This window comes from Periophthalmus magnuspinnatus, chromosome 2 (genome assembly GCF_009829125.3).
Source record: "Periophthalmus magnuspinnatus isolate fPerMag1 chromosome 2, fPerMag1.2.pri, whole genome shotgun sequence".
NCBI lineage: Eukaryota > Metazoa > Chordata > Actinopteri > Gobiiformes > Gobiidae > Periophthalmus > Periophthalmus magnuspinnatus.
Window position 1 is genome coordinate 17,305,169 of NC_047127.1, and position 25,579 is coordinate 17,330,747.

The 25,579-nt window shown below is 41.7% G+C and overlaps 1 protein-coding gene across 1 annotated transcript; it reads left to right on the forward strand.

Moving 5' to 3' along the window:
* Positions 1 to 779: 779 nt before the first annotated feature.
* On the forward strand, positions 780 to 17,567 carry LOC117381310 (NALCN channel auxiliary factor 1-like). The gene is made up of 3 exons (XM_033978253.2): positions 780 to 1,829; positions 16,026 to 16,197; positions 17,296 to 17,567. The coding sequence occupies exons 1-3, from the start codon at positions 1,137 to 1,139 to the stop codon at positions 17,565 to 17,567; spliced, it is 1,137 nt and encodes a 378-aa protein (XP_033834144.1). The 5' UTR covers positions 780 to 1,136.
* Positions 17,568 to 25,579: the final 8,012 nt, after the last annotated feature.

Genomic DNA, 25,579 nt, shown 5'->3' on the forward strand with positions numbered 1-25,579 from the left:
GGTTCAGTCCTGGTTTAGTCCCGGTTCAGTCCTTCTTTAGTCTCAGTTTAGTCCTGGTTTAGTCTTTCTTTAATCCTGGTTTTATCCTGGATTAGTCCTTCTTTAGTCTTACTTTAGTCCTGGTTTAGTCCTAGTTTAGTTCTGGTTTAGTGCCCGTTTAGTCCTGGTTTAGTCTCATTTTAGTCCTTCTTTATTCCTGGTTTAATACTTCTTTTGTCCTGGTTTAGTCCTTCATTAGTCCTGGTTTAGCCCTGGTTTAGTCCTGTTTTAGTCCCGGTTTAGTCCAGGTTTAGTCCTGGTTTAGTTCCTGTTTAGTCCTGGTTTAGTCCTAGTTTTGTTCTGGTTTAGTGCCCGTTTAGTCCTGGTTTAGTCTCATTTTAGTCCTTCTTTATTCCTGGTTTAATACTTCTTTTGTCCTGGTTTAGTCCTTCATTAATTCTGGTTTAATCCTGGTTTAGTCCCTCTTTAGTCCTGGTTTAGTCTTTCTTTAGTACCGGTTTAGTCCTGGTTGAGTCCTGGTTTAGTCCTGGTTTATACCTGGATTAGTCCCGGTTCAATCTCTGATTCTGACTTACCCGGTGCGCCCAGAGAGGAAATTCCGTCCATCAGCGCCTAACTTTTTCGCTTTTGTTTTGACGCTGCATACTGTTGCTTTTATTGTGAAGGTCCAAACCAGAAGCGCGGTGCGGTGTTTTTTGCCTACTTTCCGCCGCTCGCATCCTCCACATCCTCCATCCATCGCTTCTGTGGCGAACATGGCGGCGACTGGAGAACGGCAGCGATGAACAACGCGAGGTGCTGAAGACGCGCACAACAGAGCGGCAGAAGGAGCGGCAGAGCGAGCGTCAGAGCGCTACTCAGCGCCATGCTCCAGGCCGCGGGGACACACAGCACTGCCACCGTGTGCGGCAGCTCCGAGGGCTGCTAAAAACGGCGACGAGGCTGCGCAGAGGCGGGCCCCAGCGCTCAGCCATGGGATCGGGGCCGGAGGATACGGCCCACGCTCCGATCACCGGGAATCACCGCTGAACGCGAAGGAACGATCGGCCTTTCCGCGTCAAACCCGCGCGCCACCCCACGTCAATGACTGTTGCGGCAGAGGAGCCCCCGCGGTGGAGTCGGCCCGTTCCCGAAATATGACCCAGGGAGCCGGGACGTGTTGGCAGCAAGAAGATGTCGACGGCTTCCCAATCTGGATAGAGCCCGCGCGCCTGCTCCCCGACCCGCCGCCCTGTGCGCTGGCCGACAGAGGCCGATTGTCCTGGGCTTCTCTGGCGCTGCTGCTCGCGCTGCTCTCTGACCACCTGTGGTTCCGCGCTGAAGCCAAACTGGCGCCGGTCAAGCTGGCCCGGTCTCCCGGAGTCCCCGGCGTCCCCGGTGTCCCGCTGTACCCCGAACGCACGCGGGCCGTTTTTTTAGACAACTCCTCCACGCCGCTGTGCGACAGCCTCCGGGACGGCTCGGAGGGGGCGGAGGAGCCTCTCTCCACAAACTCCTTCACTTTTGTGGATGTGGATCATTTGTGCGGGAACATTTCGGAGCGAAGCGGCCGCGGCGGCTCGTGGGATGTAAATATTAGCAGCTTGTACTTGTCTTTTTGTAGCTCGTATTCGCTGCTGGACCTGCTCCGCGGCGCGTCGCGTCCTGATCGCCTCAATTGCAGCCTGGACGCGCTGCACAAGGGCCCCGACGGCACGTGCAGCGCGTGCGTCGCGGCATACCAGCGCTACGACCTGCACGCGCTGGAGAAGTACGAGGAGTTTGAGGTGCTCGCGCTCAAGTACGAACCGGGGCCGTACTCCGTGCGCACGTGCATGGACCAGTGCAAGGTAAAGGAGCCTGACCCGAGACAAAATGCGGGGTTTGTCCTGGTTAGTTCTGGTTAGTCCTGGGTTAGTCCTGGTTTAGTCCTGCATTAGTCCTGGTTAGTCCTCAGTTAGTCCTGGTTTAGTGCTAGGTTAGTCCTTGTTAGTCCTGGTTACTCCTGGTTAGTTCTGGGTTTGTCCTGTGTTAGTGCTGGGTTAGTCTTGGGTAAGTCATTGTTTAGTCCTGGTTTATTCATGGTTTAGTCTTTGTTTAGTCCTGGTTTAGTCCTGTTTATTCCTGGTTTAGGCCTGGTTTCGTCCTGGTTTAGTCCTGGTTTATTAATGGTATAGTCCTGGTTTAATCCTTCTTTAGTTCCTGATCTAGTCTAGGTTTATTCATGGTTTATTCATGGTTTAGTCCTGGTTAGTCTAGGGGTAGTCCTGGTTTAGTCCTGATTTAGTTCCTGCTTTAGTGCTGGTTTAGTCCTGTTTAATCATGGTTTAATCCTGGTCTATTCATAGTGTAGATTTGGTTTATTCCTTGTTTATTCATGGTTTAGTCTTGGTTTAGTCCTGGTTTAGTCCTTATTATTCAGGGTTTAGTCCTGGTTTTATCATATTTATTAATGGTTTAATCCTGGTTTAGTCCTGGTTTAATCCTTCTTTAGTCCCTCATTTAGTCCTGGTTTAGTCCAGGTTTGGTCCTGTGTTAGTCTTGGATTTGTCCTGGTTTAGTTCTGATTAGACCTGGTTAGTCTAGGGTTAGTCGTGGTATAGTCCTTGGTTAGTCCTGTGTTAGGCCAGGGTTGGTTCTGGTTTGGTCCTAGGTTAGTCCTGGTTAGTCCTGGGTTAGTCCTGGTTTTGTCCTGTTTCAGCCCTGGTTTCGTCCTGGTTTATTCATAGTTTAGTCTTGGTTGAGTCCAGGTTTCGTCTTGGTTTACTTCAGGTGTATTCCTGGTTTAGTGCTGGTTTATTCATGGTTTAGTCCAGGTTTACTCCTATTTTAGTCCCAGTTATGTCCTGGTGTAATCCTGGTTTAGTCCTGGTTTAGTCCTGCTTTATTCATGGTGTAGTCCCGGTTTAGTCCCTGATTTAGTCCTGGTTTAGTCCCTGGTTTAGTCCTCCTTTAGTCCTGGTTCAGCCTTGGTTTAGTCCTGGTTTATTCTAGGTTTAGTCCTGGTTTAGTCCTGGTTTAGTCATGGTTTTGTCCTGGTTTAGTACTGGGTGAGTCTTGGTTTATTGATGGTTTTGTCCTGGTTTAGTCCCGGTTCATTCCTTGTTTAGTTATGGTTTTGTCCTGGTTTAGTTCTGGGTTAGTCCTGGTTTATTCATGGTTTTGTCCTGGTTTAGTCTTGGTTTATTCTTGGATTAATCCTGGTTCAGTCCTGGTTTAGTTCGGAATCAGTCCGGGTTTTAGTCCTGGTTTAATCCTGGTTTAGTCGTGGTTTAGTCCTGAATAAGTCATGGTTGATTCCTGGTTTAATCCTGGTTTAGTCCTGCTTTAGTTCTGGTTGATTTCTGGTTTAGTCCTTGTTTAGTCCTAGTTTAGTCCTGCTTTAGTCGTGGTTTATTCATAGTTTATTCCTGGTTTAATCCTGGTTTAGTCCATGTTTAGTCCATGTTTAGTCCTGGCTTATTCATAGTTTATTCCTGGTTTAATCCTGGTTTAGTCCATGTTTAGTCCTGGTTTAGTCCGAGTTTATTCCTGGTTTATTCCTAGTTCAGTTCTGGTTTAGTCCTGGTTTAGTCTGCTTTAGTTCCGGTTTATTTCTGGTTTAGTCCTTGTTTAGTCCTAGTTTAGCCCTGATTTAGTCCTAGTTTATTTATGGTTTATTCCTGGTTTAATCTTGGTTTAGTCCATGTTTAGTCCTGGTTCAGTCCTGGTTTAGTCCTGGTTTAATCTTGGTTTAGTCCTGGTTTAGTTCTGGTTTAGTCCTGGTTTAGTACTGGTCTAGTCCTTGTTCGATCATGGTTCAGTCCTGAATTGGTCATGGTTTATTTCCTGGTTTTGTCTTGGTTTTGTCTTGGTTTAGTCCTGGTCTAGTCCTGGTTCAGTCTTAGTTTAGTCTTGGTTTAGTCCTGGTTTAATCCTGGTTCAGTCCTGCTTTAGTTCTGGTTTATTTCTGGTTTAGTCCTTGTTTAGTCCTGGTTTAGTCCCTGTTTATTCATAGTTTATTCCTGGTTTAATCCTGGTTTAGTTCTTGTTTAGTCCTAGTTTAGTCCTGGTTTAGTCCTGGTTTAATCTTGGTTTAGTCCTGGTTTAGTTCTGGTTTAGTCCTGGTTTAGTACTGGTCTAGTCCTCGTTCGGTCATGGTTCAGTCCTGAATCGGTCATGGTTTATTTTCTGGTTTTGTCCTGGTTTTGTCTTGGTTTAGTCCTGGTCTAGTCCTGGTTCAGTCTTAGTTTAGTCTTGGTTTAGTCCTGGTTTAATCCTGGTTCAGTCCTGCTTTAGTTCTGGTTTATTTCTGGTTTAGTCCTTGTTTAGTCCTGGTTTAGTCCCTGTTTATTCATAGTTTATTCCTGGTTTAATCCTGGTTTAGTTCTTGTTTAGTCCTAGTTTAGTCCTGGTTTAGTCCTGGTTTAATCTTGGTTTAGTCCTGGTTTAGTTCTGGTTTAGTCCTGGTTTAGTACTGGTCTAGTCCTCGTTCGGTCATGGTTCAGTCCTGTATCGGTCATGGTTTATTTCCTGGTTTTGTCCTGGTTTTGTCTTGGTTTAGTCCTGGTCTAGTCCTGGTTCAGTCTTAGTTTAGTCTTGGTTTAGTCCTGGTTTAATCCTGCTTCAGTCCTGCTTTAGTTCTGGTTTATTTCTGGTTTAGTCCTTGTTTAGTCCTGGTTTAGTCCCTGTTTATTCATAGTTTATTCCTGGTTTAATCCTGGTTTAGTTCTTGCTTAGTCCTAGTTTAGTCCTGGTTTAGTCCTGGTTTAATCTTGGTTTAGTCCTGGTTTAGTTCTGGTTTAGTCCTGGTTTAGTACTGGTCTAGTCCTCGTTCGGTCATGGTTCAGTCCTGAATCGGTCATGGTTTATTTCCTGGTTTTGTCCTGGTTTTGTCTTGGTTTAGTCCTGGTCTAGTCCTGGTTCAGTCTTAGTTTAGTCTTGGTTTAGTCCTGGTTTAATCCTGGTTCAGTCCTGCTTTAGTTCTGGTTTATTTCTGGTTTAAGTCCTTGTTTAGTCCCGGTTTATTCATAGTTTATTCCTGGTTTAATCCTGGTTTAGTTCTTGTTTAGTCCTAGTTTAGTCCTGGTTTAGTCCTGGTTTATTCATAGTTTATTCCTGGTTTAATCCTGGTTTAGTCCATGTTTAGTCCTGGTTTAGTCCGGGTTTATTCCTGGTTTATTCCTAGTTCAGTCCTGGTTTAGTCCTGGTTTAATCCTATTTTACTGCTGGTTTAGTCCTGGTCTCGTCCTGCTTCAGTCCTAGTTTAGTCCTGGTTTAGTCCTGGTTTAATCCTGGTTTATTTATGGTTTATTCCTGGTTTAATCCTGGTTTAGTTCATGTTTAGTCCTGGTTCAGTCCTAGTTTAGTCCTGGTTTAGTCCTATTTTACTCCTGGTTTACTCCTGGTCTCATCCTCATTTTTTCCTGGTTTAGTCCTGGTTTAGTCCTGGTTTATTTATGGTTTAATCCTGATTTTGTCCTGGTTTAGTCCTGCTTTAATCCCGGTTTAGTCCTGGTTTAGTCTTGGTTTATTCATTGTTTAGTCCTAGTTTATTCCTGGTTCAGTCCTGGTTTAGTCCAGGTTTACTTCTGGTTTAGTCCTGGTTTAGTCCTCATTTAGTCCTGGTTTCGCCCTCTTTTTTCCTGGTTTAGTCTTGGATCAGTCCTGCTTTAATCCTGGTTTAGTCAAGCTTAGTTCTGGTTTGTTCATAGTTTAGTCCTGTTTTAGTCCTGGTTTAGTCCTGTTTCAAGACTATTTTAATACTGGTTTAGACCCGGTTTATTCCTTGTTTTTTAATGGTTTAGTCCTGGTTTTTCATAGTTTAGTCAAGTTTAGTCGTTGTTTATTCATGCTTTAGTTCTGGTTTAGTCCTGGTTTTTAGTCTTGATTTAATCCTGGTTTATTCCTGGTTTAGTTCTTGTTAATACCCCACATTGTAGATTTTGAAGAGGTTTTATTCGGACCTTGAGTGGTTTTCAGGCCAGTTTTCCCTGTTAGCTGGCAACTGTGCACCGCCGTATGCTAATTCCCTCCTCTTCCTCGTTGCTGCGTCGCCATGGAAACGCGTTCATTCATCTCCAGCCGGGTGCAGGCCTCATAACGAGATGCACCCAGGAGACGTGGTTAGTTTAGCACGCACTTCCTTAGCCTCTAATGTAGCCACAAACACACTAGAAATACAGGAATATAGGACTTACTGAATACTACAGTGGTCAGAGGAAAGCAGGTACTACAACAGGCCTAAAGCAGGATTAAACCAGGACTAAACCAGGTCTAAACCAGGACTGAACCAGGAGTGTACCAGTGCTAAACCAGGATTAAACCAGGTCTAAACCCGGACTAAACCAGGTCTAAACCAGGATAAACCCAGTTCTAAACCAGGACTAAACCAAGTTTGTTCCACCGTTAGCCAGGACTAAAACAAGAGTATAAATCTAGATTGAACTTTGTTCTGAAATACGACATTTACCAGGACTAAACAGGAACTAGAATTCCCAGATTCCTGGTTTGGTCCTAGCTACATGTGAGAGCTGTCCACAGGATTTAATGTCTCTGTCTCTGTTAACGAAATATTTTTTTTTTTAAATGTTCACATTTTCCATTGGACTATAAACAAAACTATGAACAAAGCTGATTGAGAAGTCTCCATGGTGCTGATTATCCTCGGCTGAACTGGGACAAGCAAGTGAGACTAAAACAGAACTAAACCAGGTGTAAAGCGGGTGAATAGACTGGAACTAAATTGGGACTAATCAAAAACTAAATCAGGACTAACCAGAGCAGGATTATACTCGGATTTGAAGTCCAGACCCTGTTTTTTCATCCAGCGTGTAAAACATGGACAACTATTTTTAAAAATTACATCATGACTACTTTCATGGCACGGTCATTGTTTGGTCCTGGTTTGTTCCTGGTTTGGTTCTGGTTTGGTTCTGGTTTAGTCTGGGCTTAGTCAGAGTTTAGACCTAGTTTAGTCCTGGTTTAGTCCTGGTTTAGACCTTGTTTAGTCCTGGTTTAGTCTGGCCCTAGTTCAGGTTCAGTCCGAGTTTCGTCCAAGTTTAATCCAAGTTTTGTCCAAGTTTAGTCTGAGTTTAGTCCAGGTTCTCCCATATCTAGTGCTTGAGTGTATCAGTCCTGATTCAGCCTTTTCCTGATTTAGGATTGTTCAAGGTGCACTGTGTCACATTACCAGTGAAGCATCCGCTACCTGCTTGTCGCCATTGAGATGTTATTGCTTTTCACAGTGTGGCATTCAACTTAACTTTCTTGCATTTGTTCTATTACAGGTGTTTTTATTGCTTAAAACTATGCACTCTTACTGTGAAGGGACGCACTTCTCCACAGATCAGACCTGTGTTTTTTTCCATGGATGTACATATAATGCCACAGTACGTGCACGGACCAGTCACGGACCCTGGTCCGGAGACAACAGTGTGGAGGAAGCCCTGGTTTATCCAGGATTAGTTCAGAGTTAGTCCTGGTTTACTCTTTGGTTAGTTCTGGGTTAGTACTGGTTTAGTCCAGGGTTAGTTCTGGGTTAGTTCTGGGTTAGTCCTGGACTAGTCCAGGGTTAGTTCTGAGTTTGTCCTGGTTTAATCCTTTTATTGCTGGTTTAGTCTTGGTGTAAATCTGGTTTACACCTGCTTTAGTCTGTATTTGATCTATGGTTTCGAATGGGGTTTAATATTTATTTAAATCGGGTTTGGTCTTGACTTTGTCATGGTTTTGTCTTGGTTTAGTGCTGGTTTAGACCTGGTTTAGTCCTATTTTAGACCTGGTTCAGTCCTGCCTTATTCTTGGCACACTCCTTCTTGTTGAGTCCTGGTTTAGTCTTGATTTACACTTCCTTTTGTTCTGGCTTTGTCTTGGTTTAGCTTTGATTCAGTCCTGGTTTAGTTCTGGTTCAATCCTGGTTTAGTCCTTAATCCGCGGGGGGAGCTGTCAATGGTCCTGGATGCTTGTTTATAAAGTGGAGACTGAACTACATCCAGAGGAGTCACAGTGTTTGGTTGTAGGATAAAGCAGGGGGAGCTGTCCACTGTGCAAAAGCTGATTCTCTTGGGTTAATGGCCTGTTGCTACTGAAAAAAGGTATTTCTAAGACTCTGATGTGAGTGTCTTCCCCTGGTTTAGGTGACATCAGGGGTCTCAGACTTGCGGCCTGTGGGCCAATTAATGTTAGTGCGGCCCTCGAGTTTGATATGTATGGCACTTTACAGTGTTGTGTGCGGAGCTGAACAAACCTACCAATCACGGTGGGGTATATGGCTCATGACATCGGCCGGACTTGATGCAGAGAAACATTTCTCAATGAGTGAAAGTTACAGCAGCTTTGTCATGGAGTGTTTTCTTCTGTGTCTGACTGGTGCCTCATTTCTATTGGGCACACGCGGACATTCATCCCAGCACGCTGCGTTCACAGCACTTCCAAAACAGTTTTTTTAACTTGCTGCCGAGCTGGACATTATACGTATATATATACGTATATAGATGTGTATAACTGCATACATATATTTATACACACACATGAATGGCACGTAGAGAGTTAATATGAGGTCTCTCTCTCTGACAAAATAGATCAAAGTGATGCGTACGCGGATAAAAAGAAAAGTAAAGAGCTCAGTGCAGTGTAATGTAGTCTGCAGTCACATAGCCACATCTGTCCATCGGCAATAACAGTCCCCGGTAACCCGGACCAATTATAGGGTCACACCGTTGGTTTGTGGGTCAAACCTAGGACTGTGCCCTAATTCGCCACATCACAGTTCAAAGTGCCGTTTGAATTACCTGGCCAACGAAGGGGATTCCTCCGTGTACCCGCCTTTGTGCTGTAATGGGACACGGAGCATACTTCAATCTCTGTCTGTGCACTTACATAACTTATTTTTTATTATTTATTATTTAATAGAGTCAAGGTGTTGTCATCGCAGCCGTTTTTTTCTGTTTAAATTGAATGAAGTAAGGAATTAATCTTTCCCTTTGAATATCAATAGGCAAATATAAGGTTCGAAGTGATTTTTTCCCAACTGTAGATTATACATTACTATTTAATTATTGGTTTATTTAACAGGGACAGTGTACATTAATAGCACTGCTGCAAATGCACCAGAATTAGCTAAAAGGCTATTTTTCATCTGTCCCTGGACAGATGGCAGACCTGTCTCCCTTAAAACAAGAGTAAAAATATTATACAGCGAAAATTACAATATACTATAGAAAAAAACATTAAAAACAGATATAACAAACACTGTCAACAAAAGTGTTCAGAAAAGACAAACAAAACACAGGCATCATACAAGACAGTCCACAGCCATTCCACAACATCCAACTCAAGAGAAAACACAAGTGCTAGTGTGGTTAGTCAGGGGGGAGTCATTAGTATTGTTAATGCAGACATATTTGATGTGTTATGAACCAGTTTTTAAAATGTTTTTTGAACAGAATATAGGTGCTTATTTCTCTGATGTTCTGAGGGACCGACTTTAACTTGAACAAAATATACCTTGTTAAAACATAATAACAGAGACAGAGGTAACAGTATCATTTTTTACATTCATAGTCTATAAACCAGAGAACACAGATTAGTTGTACATAAAGTGGGATATTGCAGTTTAACGGTTCTGTATTTGAGCCAGGTTTAATTTTATCTGTGGCTAAATCACTTTAATACCAGTAGAGGGTGCTGTTTACCTTCTATGTCTTCTATACCTGAGTGTGCCAGAGCTGCACAGGTTTTTTAATCATTAAACACACAGCCTGTATATATCTTTATTCAGATTTTACAGTTTCATGTAGCAACACTTTCATGTTGCACTGTTGTAGGTGAGGTAAACCAGTACTTACATTTGAACGTGTATTGCGTAGCGGACTTGCGTAGGCGCAGTGCATGACGGGATATAGCAGTGCATGAAATGTGCTCGGATGCACGTTCCGGCTACGGCCAATTTCCATGGAAATGCACGACACATTTTCGGCCACATCGGGTGCATGAAATGGGACAGCACTTGTCACGCCGGAAGTTACGTAAACCCTTAAATGCACCGTTCAAATGGCACTTCAGACGGTGCATTTTTTTAACAGCATTTCCTATGGAAAACCTAATGCGACCCAGCCTCACACAAACTCTGCCTCCAGCGGCCCCCAGGTAAATTGAGTTTGAGACCCCTGGTTTACATGGACTTTTTACTTTAGGTCTCAGTGGAGCTCTCCATTGTCCTGAAGCTACAGTATTCTGGTTTCATTGTAATGAACTGAGATAAGCAGTTTTCCATCTTTGACTGTATCTTGTTGGAAGTATTTAAAGGTCCTATTATTCAAAATGGATTCTTGTGAGGTTTTAGCCACATTAGAATGTGTCTGCATTTTTAGCTCAAATGCTCTGTTCCATCTTGTGACATCATGCAGTGGTAGTTTGTGTGTTTAACCTGTGTGAATGAAACAAAACAACTCCAGGTCTTTTTGAGATGAGGAAACTGTACTATAACATAGCTAAAAAAAAAAAAGTCCCTTTAAATAAACCAAAGGTGGTTGCTGAAGTACGTTTTCTTGGACTGAGTAGATCTTCCCTTGGTGCTGGAATGTCAGCAACCCTAACTCTGATGTTAATTAAAATATATGTGTGAAATTAGTTCAGGGTATGCAGCTATGAGGTAACAATGACCACAGAAATACAAATATATGTTGAATAAATTGATATTTTTAGTTACCCAAAGTCTGCACTATTTTGAGTAGTGTCCCTCCATTGTCCATTGAATTAGAATTGAGCTGTCCCTAGTTCTGAAAAGCAGTTTGTGATGTTTTAGTCTAGGGGTGGGCAAACATTTTGACACACGGGTCACAATGGGTTCTAAAATTTGACAGGTGGGCTGGGCCAGGATAAATATATCTATATATTACATGAGAGATTTGGTCTGTAACATGTAGCAAAGCATTAATATTCAAGGCTCATTGTACAAATTGTTTTCCAAATGCATTCTTTTAAAAAACTCACCTTCGCAGAAAATCTTGCTAGCTTTTGCTAATTTGAATGCTAGCAAAAAACTTGCCTTGGTACTTGACTTCTGAATCTCTGTTTGCCAGTGAAAAAAATGTTGCTGAGTCTGTAAATTGGCTGCTAACCTCCGAGCCGTAGCCGCCTGTTCCTGTGTTGACTGCTTTCTAGCATAGTTGGCATGCTTCATAGCAAAGTGACGGCTGACCGCTACAGTGTCTTGGCATATTAGCCTTTGATTGGACGTCAGTGAAAAAGTATTGTGCTGTCCACTCCGTATTAAACACTCGCTGCTCAGTATCCACTTTTTTCTTCTCATGCTGGTTCTCAAGCTCATTTTTGCAGAAGAGAGAATAAGAGAGTAATCAACCATGTTGATTTTACTGTTTTAGTCTCTCGTCGTTGTGCTGATAAGTTATCTCTTATATTTCCTGCTGCAGTCATGGAAGATTCTTGGCTCTTGTTGTTCTTGTTGTTCTTGTAATTCTGAGTCTGGTTTTGGCCCTGGTTTAGACCTGGTTTAGACCGGGTTTAGACTGGGTTTAGACCTGGTTTAGACATGGCATAGACCTGGTTTAGACCTGGTTTAGACCTGGTTTAGACTGGGTTTAAACTTGTTTAGTCCCTGGTTTATCTCTGGTTTAGTCCTTGGTTTTATTCTGGTTTTGTCCTTAATGTAGTCTCTTGGTTTAGTCTTGGTTTAGTGGTGGTTTAGCTTTGATCCTGGACCTGCTTTGATCCTGGTCTAGTCCAAGGTTTAGTCCCTGTTGTGGTCCTGGTTTTAGTCTTTTGTTTAGTCCTGATTTAATCCCCTCTTTGATCCTAGTCCAGTCCCTGCTCTGGTTGGATAATCTCTTGGTTCTTGTTGTGTGTTGTTCATGTCTGGTTATGAGGGGAGCAAACATGGTTTAGTCCTGGCTTAGTCCTGGTATATCTGTAGTTTAGTCCTGCTTTAGTACTGATTCAATCCTAGTGTAGATGGTGTGGACTGGTCCTCGCTTAGTCTTGGTTCAGTCCTGGATTGGTCCTGGTTTAGTTTGGTTTAATCCCAGTTTAGTCCTTGGTGAGTCCTAGATTTGTCCTGATTTAGATTTGTTTAAATTCTTATCTGGGCCTGGTTTGGTACTTGCTTAGTCTTGGTTTTGTCCTGGTTGAGTTACAGTTCAGTCCTAATTTTGTGAAAACTACTTCCTTTCCATGTTTAAACACAATATTAACACACATGAACTGATTGGACAAGACCAAGTCTAAACCAGGTCTAAACCAGATCTAAACCAGGTCTAAACCAGGTCTATGGCACTTTTGATGCATACTGGCCCTGTTTGATACTGTTTTAGTCCTGGTTTAGTCCTGTTTTAAACCTGATGATGAAGCAGAACCACTCCACTTCCGCACCTGGTCCCCTCTCTCACAGCTCTCTCCTCAGCTGCAAAGCTCCAATCCTGGGTTACCTCCTGTACAGGTGGCCCTTTCATTTGTGGAACTGTGGGTCAAATGCCACACGCAATCTGAAAAATGATACAGAGTAGGAGAGTGAATATATGGTACAGAGGAAGAGAGTGAATATATGGTACAGAGGAGGAGAGTGAATATATGGTACAGAGGAGGGACGGTTAAACTATTACTACTAGTAATACTTTTAAACTGGAGCATTACTAAACTGGACTAAATATTTGTGAGTATGGATCCGTATGGATTCATGCATCACAATAATTTCCGAAATGTTTAAGACTCAAGTTAAGTAAAATACTAAAAAATGAAACTCAAATGCAATAAATGATTAAATCTGATACTGCGAGGAATTGTCCTGGTTCAGTCCTGGTTTATTCCTGGTTCAATTTTGATTTAATCCTGGTTTAGTCCTGATTTAATCCTGGTTTAGTCCTGGTTCAGTCCTGATTTAATCCTGGTTTAGTCCTGATTTAATCCTGGTTCAGTCCTGATTTAATCCTGGCTTAGTCTTGGTCCAGCCCTGGTTCAGTCCCGGTTTAGTCCTGGTTCAGTCTCGGTTTATTTCCGGTTTAGTCCTTAGCTCCTGTCTACTTCTCTGACTCTGTTCCTGTCTTCTTTTCTGGCTCTGCTCCTCTGTCTCTGCTCCTGTCTGCTCATATCTTCGCCTCTGTCTCTGCTCCTGTCTGCTCCTCTGTTTTTGCTTCTGTCTGCTCCTGTCTGCTCCTGTCTGCTCCTCTGCTTCTGCTCCCTGTCTGCTCCTCTGTCTCTGCTCCAGTCTGCTCCTGCCTGCTCCTGTCTGCTCCTCTGGCTCTGCTCTTGTCTGCTCCTCTGGTTCTGCTCCTGTCTGCTTCTGTCTGCTTCTTTTTCATATTAATTAAGTTGAGCTGTGTTTGTCTGCATTTGGATTATGGAGGAATATGGGCCGTATGAGGTAATTAACTAATGTGTTGGAAACTAAGCAGCACAAATATATAAATATAGCATCCAGTTACTTACATACTGTAGTAGTAGTAGTAGTAGTAGTAGTAGTAATAGTGGTAGTAGTAGTAGTAGTAGTCGTAGTAGTAGTAGTAGTAGTAGTAGTAGTAGTAGTAGTAGTAGTAGTAATAGTAGTATTAGTAGTAGCAGAACATGCTTTCTCACCTTCTGTCTCCATAAAGATAGGCAATTTTAATGCCATATTGTGCAACTTCCTGGTCCAAACAATAACATTTCGAAGGAGTTGACAGAGACACCACCAGGAAAGTTACACATTCCACCTCTATGGAGACTAGATAAGAGAAAAAATGGTCTAAACCCAGGTCCAAACCTCAACCCCATAGTCTCTGTACACAGACTTTTAGTGACATCTAGTGGTGAAAAACTAAAAAATATCACACAACTGTTGAGTGTTGGAGATTGAGGGTTAAACTCCTGATCTGAGTGGAGTGTGTATGTTCTCCCTGTGAGACTGTGGCAGTGGTTATCCTGTCTCCTCCCTCTCACCAGGAGGTTGAGGGTTAGACTCCAGATCTGAGTGGAGTGTGTATGTTCTCCCTGTGTGACTGTGGCAGAGTGGTTATCCTGTCTCCTCCCTCTCACCAGGAGGTTGAGGGTTAGACTCCTGATCTGAGTGCAGTGTGCATGTTCTCCCTGTGTGACTATGGCAGAGTGGTTATCATGTCTTCTCCACTCAGTGAGAATGGACTGATGGATGAAGGAAAGAGGGATTGCATGTATTTAAAGAAGAGGTTTGGGGAAAGCCCTGTCTGCTCCACTGCCCCTGTCAGCTGAATATAAGCTGCTTTAGAGAAAGAGAGAGACAGAGAAAGAGAGGCAGAGGAGAAAGAGAAAGAAGGAGAGGCGAGAGAGAAATGAGGAGAGGGGGGATGAGAGAGGGAGACGTAAGAGAGAGAAGAAGAGCAATAGAGATGAGAAAAAGACAGGTAGAGCAGAGAGAGAGGAGAGAAAAAGAGAAAGAAGGGGGGGTAAAGAGGGAGAGCAAAACAAAGTGAGGGAGGAAAGAGGTAAGTAAGAGGAGAGATGTGAGACAGCGATAGAGAGGGGGGAGAAAAGAGACACATAGGTGCAAATACTTAAACATTAGATTACACAGGTTTTAAGTTTTGTTTTTCTTGTTGCTATGAATTGATACTGTTTAAAACCTTTAGATCTGTTTTCTACAGGGGAGAATTTTTAAAAGCCATATCAAACTGTTTAGTGTTTTAACACAGTATGCAGAGCCTTCACATTTTGTTCATTGTAAACCTGGATTCCATGTAAAATCTAGTCCATAACTCAATCTATTAACAGCTCCAGTGACTTTCTGTTCAAATCTGCAGATCTGATCATCTACACCTCCTCACTCGTGTTTTTAATTTGTTTTGTGTTTTCTAGAATGTGATGATTTCGTACTCGCTGATGGGTCAGAGCACAAACTCTATAGATAAAAGAACATAGACTGTAGACTTGGACTGTATACATAAATGGACATAGACTGTATATATAAACTAACAGACTGTATATGTAAAAGCACAGACTGTATATATAAATGGACATAGACTGTAGATATAAACGGACATGGACTGTATACATAAATGGACATAGACTATATATATAAAAATGGACAGACTGTATATATAAATGAACATAGACTGTATGTATGAATGGACATAGACTGTATATATAAATGGACATATACTTTATATATGAATGACATAGACTTTATATATAAATGGACATAGACTGTATATATAAAAAACAGACTGTACATATAAACAGACATTGACCGTATATATAAATGGACAAACTGTATATATAAACTGACATAGACTGTATACATAACTGGACATCACCTGTATATGTAAATGGGCATGGACTGTATATGCAAATGAACATAGATTGTATACATAAATGGACACAGACTGTATTTACAAATGGACATAGAGTGTATAGAAATGGACATGTTGCTGCTGCATTCAAAATTTTGTTGTTAAAATGTTCGTATTAACCTGCTCTACATTATCCTAGTGTTTTTATTTTGCTCTTTTGGGATAGGGACGTTACCTTCACCAGCCTCACTCTGGATTGGCTCTTGGTTGGTATGATACTCGCAGTCGGAATTCCAAATGTGGAACTCAGCTCCATTTGGCCACTATAACTGCTAGCTAAAGTATTTTACACAATGGGTCAGAGACAGTTTTTCCTGTATTGATTACATTGTGCTTTGCCATCTAAAAGGTAAATTCCCAAATATTGAGCCTGATCATTTCTACATGAGCCTGTACAATGCACCATCCACAAGTCTATGTCACCCATGCTCCGCCCATAAGCCTACGTCACCCATGCTCCTCCCACAAGTCTACACCATCCATGCTCCACACAAAAATTCTCCATAAATATACAAAAACACGATACAAAACTGTACACAGCAACTGCACAAACTGCAGAAGAGAGACCCAGAGCATCAAAAACGATAGTGAAACTTACTAATACATTATTTTCAGTGAAAACAGCATTTATTTTCAAAACAAGAACCATGGTGATCTAAATATGTTATGTGTTAGTAGCTAATACTCCACAGAAGGAAAATACCCCCTCTTTAGAAGATAAACTTATGTGCGTTTGCTATGTGTGTCCACCAGATGGCGTACAAGTGGTGGCTGTGTGCGCAGTTCTTCCCGGACACCTCCCCATCGTGTGGTCAGACTGTACCCTGTGGCACCAGCTGTCTGCAAGTCCAACAGAGCTGTCCTTTTATCCTGCCCGACAACGAAGACCTGATCCACGGGGGCAGTCCCAGCTTCATCTGTACAGGTACTAAACCAGGACTAAACTAGGATTAAACTAGGACTAAGGCAGGACTAAACCAGGACTGATCCAGGACTGAACCAGAACTGAACCAGGACTAAACCAGAACTGAACCAGGACTGAACCAGGATTGAACCAGGACTACATAGGGCTAAACCAGCACTAAACCAGGACTAAACCAGGACTAAACCAGGACTGAACCAAGACTGAACCAGGATTGATCCAGGACTAAACAAGGACTAAACAGAACTAAACCAGGACTAAACCAGGACTAAACCAGGACTGATCCAGGACTGAACAAGGACTGTGCCAGGGCTAAACCAGGACTAAACCAGGACTGATCCAGGACTGAACCAAGATCAAACCAGGACTAAACAGGACTAAACCAGGACTGAACCAGGACTGAACCAGGACTGAACCAGGACTAAGCCAGGACTTAACCAGGACTAAACTAGGATTAAACCAGGGCTAAATCAGGACTAATTCTGGACTAAATCAGGACTGAACCATTACAAAACCAGAACTAAGCCAGGACTGAACAAAGACTGAACCAGGATTGAAACAGGACTGAACAAGGATTGAACCAGGACTAAACAGGATGGAGCCAGGACTAAACAGGACTAAACCAGGACTGATCCAGGTCTGAATCAGGATTGAACCAGGACTGAACCAGGACTAAGCCAGGACTGAACCAGGATGGAACAAGGACTAAACAGGACTAAACCAGGACTGATCCAGGACTGAACCAGGACTAACCCAGGACTGAATCTGGACTGAACCAGGAGTGAACCAGGACTGAACCAGGACTAAACCAGGATTAAGCCAGGACTAAACCAGGACTAAACCAGGACTAAATCAGGACTAAACCAGGACTAAACCAGGACTGAACGAAGACTGAACCAGGACTGAACCAGGACTAAACCAGGACTGAACCAGGATGGAACTGGAACTAAACCAGGACTAAAGCAGGACTGAACCAGGGCTAAACCAGGACTAAACCAGCACTAAGACTGGACTAAACTAGGACTAAACCATGACTAAAATTGGACTAAACCAGGTCTAAACCAGGGCTTTAGTGTGTTTATATGCTTTTCTCTCTATAAGGTCTGGTGTCGGACTCGGAGGCGCGCTGCTGTGACGTGCGATGGGACCCCCCCTCTCCCCCTCCCTCCCCCCTCCCCAGCTCACATGCGACACTACAAAGGACTGCCTCTCCTTCCTGTGAGCACCAGGGGGCGTGGCTGAGCTCTGCGTCGCCCCGCCTCAAACTCTGCCCCCTGCTGGTGCTCGTCATCCTGCACTCAGTCCTTCTCCTCTCCCACAATGCAACGCTGCTGTGGGCCACAGGGGAGGAGGGCGGGGCCAACGAGGACTGAATCACATCACCATTTACACATAAGAGTTTCAATGCTCATGCTCAGACCAGAAAGGGGAGAAGGAGGAAGAGGAGAATGAAGAGGGACTGTGGAGGAAAGGAGCCATGGTTGAGAGGAGCCGATAAGAGCAGTGACAGGAGCAGTGACAACAGGAGCAGTGACAGGAGTAGACAGGAGCAGTGACGGGAGCAGACAGGAGCAGTGACATGAGCAGTGACAGGAGTAGACAGGAGCAGTGATGGGAGCAGACAGGAGCTAAACACGATGTTTCAGGAGGACCGACACAGGGAGAACATGCAAACTCCACACAGAAATGCCCCACTTGCTCCGGGAAGTAGACCCACAACCAAACCAGTGCTCACCACACAGAGAAGCTCAGTTAAACGACAACATACCATGGATTTATTTATTTTGGATTTCAAAATTGGAGCAAATACTTGAACTGAAGTTTATTAAGTTAAAGTCTGTATGGGTTTGAGGTTCCTTAATTTTGACTTCATTTGGTGGAATTATACCTGTTTTAAATATAAATTATAGTTTTACACAAATTAAGAAGCAATTTATGAAGAAAGGTTCAAAAATATGTTGGAAAAATACAAGAAGTAGAGGGTTCTATTTAGAGATTCTGATGACAAGACAATTATTTTACCCAAAAGTTTGGCAACAGTTTACACACAAATCATATTTTGTCCGAAACTTTAAACATGAGTTCAGCCCAAATAAAGGTGTTTTCATTTTTATTTGTCAAATTATAATTTCTGTGTACATTAGAGCAGTTTTGGCCTGTTGTCATCGTGTCACTTGGCTCCTCCTCTCTCCTCATAAACTCTGTCTCTCTTCTGGTCACCATGGATCTGAGACTCCTGCTCTTTGGGATGGATTCCACTCCATATTTTCTAGCCCTCCTTTTACCCCAGACTCTGTCACAGAAACCATCCCAAAAGTTCAGATTTATTTGCAATGTTTTTGCTGCGGTGCCAAACAGGTTACGTCTTTGTCTCATAAGAGTATTTACGTCTTTAAATGTGTCTTTTTTGTTCATTTTTACTGGGATGTAGTTGTTAAGGTACTATTTACATTATTTAACCCATTTAAGAACAGAGAAGGTAAAGTAAAAGTTCAAAATGTTAGGGATGCACCGATACAATACTGGTATTGGATCGGTTCAGTCAGTATCCTTTATACAGTTGTGCAATAACACGATTTACTGAACAATGTTGGCACCTTGTTATACTTTTTCAAAGCTATATTTTCAGTCTCTGTGCTGGTATTGGTTGATATCGGGGATCAGCAGATACTTTGACATCACTGGATAGATCGGTGCATCCCTACAAAATGTAAGATGCCTACATCATTTTGGGGTGGTAGGGGTGGTGGGGGGCCATATCTTGCTATTTAAGGACTATGGTCCTATTTACAAGGACCATAGTTTTAAATGTACGAAAAAAGGTTTACATGACCTCAAAACTTAATTCATAATTCATTACAGTAATTTCAATTTAACAAACAAAAATAAGAAATAAATTGTTGATTAAAATGGTATATGTTTAAAGAGGGGGTATTATACAAACTTTTTTTTGTTTTGTTTTCTAGCATGTTATAATATTGTTCCCATATCAGAAACATCCTTGAAGAGGTTTTAGATGTCATCCATGTTATGCATGTTTGAGTAATCTAGTGATCTCTTCTTACGGTTAGCAGTATGATCCTGTACATGGCTCCGCCCACAAGCCTGCTCCACATGACACTTCTCAATAAATATACAAAAATGATACAAAACTGTACACAGTAACTTGATAAACCTAATGTGATGTGCAATAGTTTCATTAGTGGGATGCAGCTGATTGTGTTGTGATAGTGCTCTGAAGGGGGAGTGACTTAGCGTGGAGATCAAAGGGAGGGGAGACTCAGAGCGTCAAAAACAAAAGTGAAACTTATAAAACATGTTAATATGTTGTTTTGGGAAAATATAGCATTTTCAAAACAATAAAATGTAACATGGTGATCTAAATGTTGTGTTAGAGTTAATACTCCATAGAAGTCAAATACCCCCTCTTTAAATAAATGATTTGTTTTAGCTATGAAAAATTCAAATTTTAAACTTTCCTCACCAACATGGGGACTAAAGCTGACAATAGCCTAGCATATAAATACAGGCTATATAAAGAATTAATGCTTGAAAATAATAAATGAAATATATAAAAGCTTATCAACATGGATAGTTCAGACAAAAGCAGACATGAGCAGACATGAACAGACAGGTCCACTCTAGCTTTTTATAGAGTTATGCTTAGGTGACGTTCTGTGTTCTATAATAGATCAATTCAGAAGATCACACTTTACTGTCTGCCCCCAAAGCTGGTGTTGTGACTAAATAAACTTTAAAGTGCATATGGCAGGTTACAATCCTGATTTCACTAAAACATAGTTAATATCTTTATATTTCAAGATCTTACCCATATTTTTCTTTCAAGTTTTACAGTTTTACTTCCTGGTTGGACACAGCAGCAGATGTGACGTACATAGAGGTAATTGCAGAGGTAACTGTGCAACCATAAAGTAAACAAGGGCCAAAACTTGTACTTGTACAGGTACTATCACAGCAAATCAAATCAGAATTAGAAAAACATGAAAATGTGTTGTAAGGACTTAAGTAAATATTTAGTATACGTGGCCACTAATATAAGAAGTATGAATTATGATCAAAACTGAAAAAGAACACAGATTGAATGAGCTTAGTTTGAAAGTGTCAGTATAATTTTATATCATATATATATATATATATATATATATATATATATATATATATATATATATATATATATATATATATATATATATATATATAGCTACCATGTTATAACATTGTTCCCTCATCAAAAATGTGCCTAAAGAAGTTTTACATTCTATCCATGCATGTTTGAGTATTTCAGCAATCTCTCCCAGGCCCTGTGCAAACCATCCTGTCGTAACGACTGACAGAGGAACCAAAGATTCAGTCTCGGGTGAAAAGTTTAAACAAAGTTTATTTACAGTCAAGGAAATGCAAATGAAGGTTGACGGAGCAGACAGTTGAGAGCGGTGTCATATGCTGTAGTCTTCGAGTGGGTCACGGGTAGCGGGGTAGGAGCCTAGGAAGTCCGTACCGGTCAAGGTAAACTGAGTAAGAGGCTGAGATGTTTGTACTGGTCATAGAGAGCTGGGTTGGAGGTGCTGTGTAGTTTCAGGGAGTGGGATCTGGTGAAGAACAAAAGATAGCCAACTGAGCGGTGAAGTCATAAATGCAAAACAAGACTGAGCCAAGCAGAGCAGTACCACAGAGGATACACGGACGATCTGGCACTGAGTATCAAGTCCTCGGTCCCTTTGTCCTCCCCAGATGCAACTTGATTGTGGATGGGTTGCAGGCGTGTATGGAAAGACCCAGAATCTCAGCTCCAGGCTCAGGCACAGAAGGGAAGGGGAAAAACACAGCACCAAAACACAGGGCAAACTGGGATCTTGACACCTACTTACTGTTAGCTGTAAGATTCTGTACAAAGCTCCTCCTACAGGTCTCACCTATGCTCCCAGATGACAATTCTCCATAAATATACAAAAACATGATACAAAATTGTACACAGCAACTTGACAAACCTGATGTGATGTGCTGTAGTTTCATTAGTCGGATGCAGCTGATTGTGTTGTGATAGCACTCTGAAGGGGGAGTGACTTAGTGCAGAGAGCAGAGGGAGGGGAGTCTCAGAGCATCAAAAACAAAAATGAAACTTATAAAACACGTTAACACGTTGTTTTCAGTGAATATAGCATTTTCAAAACAATAAAAGGAAACATGGTGATCTAAATATGTGTTAGCACTCAATACCACATAGAAGTAAAATGCAACCTCTTTACTACCCCATAGAAGTAAAATACCCCCTCTTTAACACCCCATAGAAGTAAATACCCCCTCTTTAATACCCCATAGAAGTCAAATACCCCCTCTTTAATATCCCATACCAGTAAAATACCCTCTGTTTCAGTGACAACAGTTACCTATGTCACAAAAACGTTTGGGCCTGTACCTGATCTTGTCAAGATAAATGCTCTTTACTCACCACTTTTTCATCAAATCAGGCACACCGTTGCTAAGAATCATGGGAAACCAACTGCCTGATGCTATCCCAGGCAGCTGTTCCTGTGTCATGGTAATAACAGCAACATCACAGTAACACAGCAAAAAGTTCTAAAACATGTTTCTGGCTCATAGTTTGAAATCAGGTACAGGTCCTTTAAGGCAGACATACTGCTTGTGTCTGCTCTATAGTTAAACTCTTGACCCTTGGATCATTATGTTATAATTTGCACATTTTAAATGGAGGTAAAGCAACTTAATAAAAGAAACAAGTCCTCTGGCTTCCGCATTAGAAAACTAGGGTGTCCAATGGGAGCTGATGTCGCAGTAAACGTCATCGCAACAAAGTGCTACATGCTGTCGGCACCCCCTATGGATAGCTGCATGTCACACTAGCGTCACAGTGGGCATGTACCGGTGGAGGTGAAAACGGGTAGATCGGCAAAATGGCATCTTGTAAATAAGCAATTAAAGATTACTCCAACATGCATGAATCACTGAATACACACATGTACAAGTGAGAAGGAAACAACTATAACATGGTTAAAAGCGCTGAAAAGTCCAGTTTCCAGAATAGGTCTGATTTAAGTTTATTATTTGTCAATTAAACTTTCTCAAATAAAAAAAATAAATAAAAAATGTGTAAAAGCAGTCCCTCCATCTGAACCGGGGTGCAGACTGTCCCAACACCAGCTGTGGTCTAGTTATTTGGTTTAATGTTATAAAATCCGTGTCTCTCTCTGTCCACATGTTTACGTTTCATACCTGAGTCCATTTCTTTGTGCTGTGGTGAAGACAAGGATGTGAAACGATGAAGAGCTCTATGTAACAGACAGATTCTAATGTCACCTTCACATAGACAGCTTTAGTTTGCTCTGATTTACTCTGGTTTCTTTTCTACAAACTCTCGGAGACTTCTTTGTAAAAACGTCCCACGACATGATCTTTTGGACGTAAAGACGAAGACATTTATGAACATTTTGTTCAAAAGAAAATAAATATAAATTATGTTACATCACTGGTCGTCTTTGTGTCTTTGAGCAAATATTTATCACTGTTTCAGTATGGATTCATATTTACATTTGAACCGTTATACCTCTAGCCAGGACACATATAGTGCTACGTCCAAACAAAAATTTCAAATTCCATTTTGATACTAAGGAATAGACTCAATAAATGATACCACAAAGATAATAATAATAATAATAATAATAATAATAATAATAATAATAATAATAATAAAAACACTCTTTCTTTAGACAGCAGAAAGCGATTTTCCACATTAAATGTAGTATTTTCTTTTCTATTCCCATGAAGACAGTAGAGATGATTGTGGACTTCAGGAAAGTCACAGCCCCCCTGCCTCCCCTCACCCTGACGGACTCCCCCATCACCACTGTGGACTCTTTCCGCTTCCTGGGCACCTGCATCACCCAGGATCTCAAGTGGGAGCCGACCATCAGCTCCCTCATCAAGAAACAGGATGTTCTACCTGCGGCAGCTGAGGAAAGGCAAGCTGTCGGTCCAGAGGATGGTTCAGTTTTACACAGCCATCACTGAATCCATCCTCACCTCCTCCATCACTGTGTGGTTCGCTGGGGCCACTGCCAGGGACAGACAGAGACTGCAGCGCATTGTGCGCTCTGCTGAGAAGGTGATTGTATTGTGAAGTATTCAGCCACAGACTGTTACTGCCACGCTGCTCCACTGAGAGACACAGGAAATCTTTCCTGCCTGTCGCCATCAAACTGTTAAACTCCGTTCTCTAACCAAACACTTCAATACTCCAATATTCCACTTTGTACATAGATGTAAATAGTGTGTGTTTTTGTGAGGTGATCTATTTATTTATTTTGTTTAACACTGACACTTTATTTCTTATTGCATGACACTTTATTCTTATTGCACAAATTTTATTCTTATTTAAATGACTTTTTATTTTTATTCCTAAATTCTATCCTGTGGTTGTGGCATCTGGTAACTAAGAGAATTTCCCTTCGGGGATCAATAAAAGTGATTCTGATTCTGATTCTGATTCTGATTCTGATTCTGATTGGCTGCAGCCTTCCATCGCTACAGGACCTGTACGTCTCCAGGATTCGGGGGCGAGCAGGCCGTATAGCAGCTGACACTTCTCACCCTAGGCATGGACTATTTGAGCCACTTCCTTCTGGCAGGAGGCTACGGTCCACTGGGACCAGAACCTCTCTGCCGTTTGTCTCATGAACATTTTATAATATTTGCACAAAAGTGGACACTTTATGACACCGGTCACTTTAATAAGTCATGTTTGCACTGTTGTTCTGATGCTGCTGTTGTATATATTTTCTACCTTTAAGTATTTTATTTTATTTTTTAAGCATATCTTTATTAACTTCGTGCATGCCCTTATTTGTATTTGTATTAATTCAGTGTGTTTTATGTTGCATTTTATCACCGAAGTAAGTTCCTAGTTTGTGAACTGTGTTCACAAACGATGGCAATAAAAGGATTCTGATTCTGATTCTGATGTGGCTTTATATCTGTATAATCCCTCAGTGGTCCAGGTAGGGTCCATAGTGGTCCATGAGAGTGTGAGTATGTGTGTGTGTTTGTGTGTGTGTGTATACTAGTCTATGTGTCTTGTGGAAGATACAGCTCAACATCATTATAAATATATTCAGGAAAGGTTCATTTCTGTCCTGTCAATGTTTTTTTTTTTTTTATTTTTTTTTTTAGTATCGCTAGCTGTTCAAATGAGTATCTAGTTTCCATAATAGTTTTTGTATCAATTAGTATTATTTTTAATACTGTGAGAAGGGATTCCTCTCGACAGATGTGACCTGTAAAATAAGATTAAACTCTTTTAATTCCAGGCCATTTTGGTGAAATTGCCTTTGTTGCATTTGTACACTTTGCACGGGAAACCTGTGCATTACTTTGCATAACTTGGGGCCCGGGAGTACATGTTGAACAAAACGGAGGGGGCTAGGTGTGACACTGGCAGCAACAGTGCCATTCCAACTTCCCTCTGAAGGTGAAGACTGTTTTGCAGCACAGCCCCTTCCTCTGTCTCTTTTTGCTGTTGTGTCTGTCCGAGGAATCTGTGAGGAGAAAGTGCCTGGTTCAAGTTAAGCTGCGGCTCTGAAGTCAGTCTAAAATGAAAACAAGAACATACTGCAGTAATATAAATTATTTATGAACAGTAAATTCTACTGTACAGATTTACTGTACTATTCCTGATGCATTTAAAATTCACACACTACTTACACTTGCCTCTCACCCTCAGAAGTTGGAAATTTTCACACCTTGCAACTAACTGCATTCCAACATTGTATTTGCCTAATGTGTCTCATACAATCACAAATTCACTCACAATACATTGAATTAATAAAAAAAATAATAATAATAAACTCACTTACTCACTCACTTACACCCATTTACACATGGACCTCAGCCAAACCTTCACTGTCTGGTTCCCAGTCAGGGTCCAAGTAATTTTGCCTGTAAAAGAAAGAATAGTGTTTATTTGCCATTATATATGCCTTATTCTGAGCTTATTCTTTCACCATTTTTTATCTGTATACTGGTTTTACTCTGGCCCATACTGCCTGCAACTACAGTAATCAGACACTGTGCCATTACATAAGTAGAGAGACCACGTAAAGTCTGATCCAAAAACCTAACCAAAAGTGCACCTCCCCAGTGAGCAGGAGGTAAATGGATGCTAATGTTTATGGATCCTACATTTTACCTACATTTATGCTTACAGAAGAATAAAACCATACTTATTGATCAAGAACAGTTCCTGGTCCGAGGTGTCACTGTGATGTCTAGTACAGATTTCAGCAGCTTCCAAGACCAGGCGTTTTAATTTTTTACTGCCCCAAACACATTTTCAAGAGCTGAACAGCTCTTT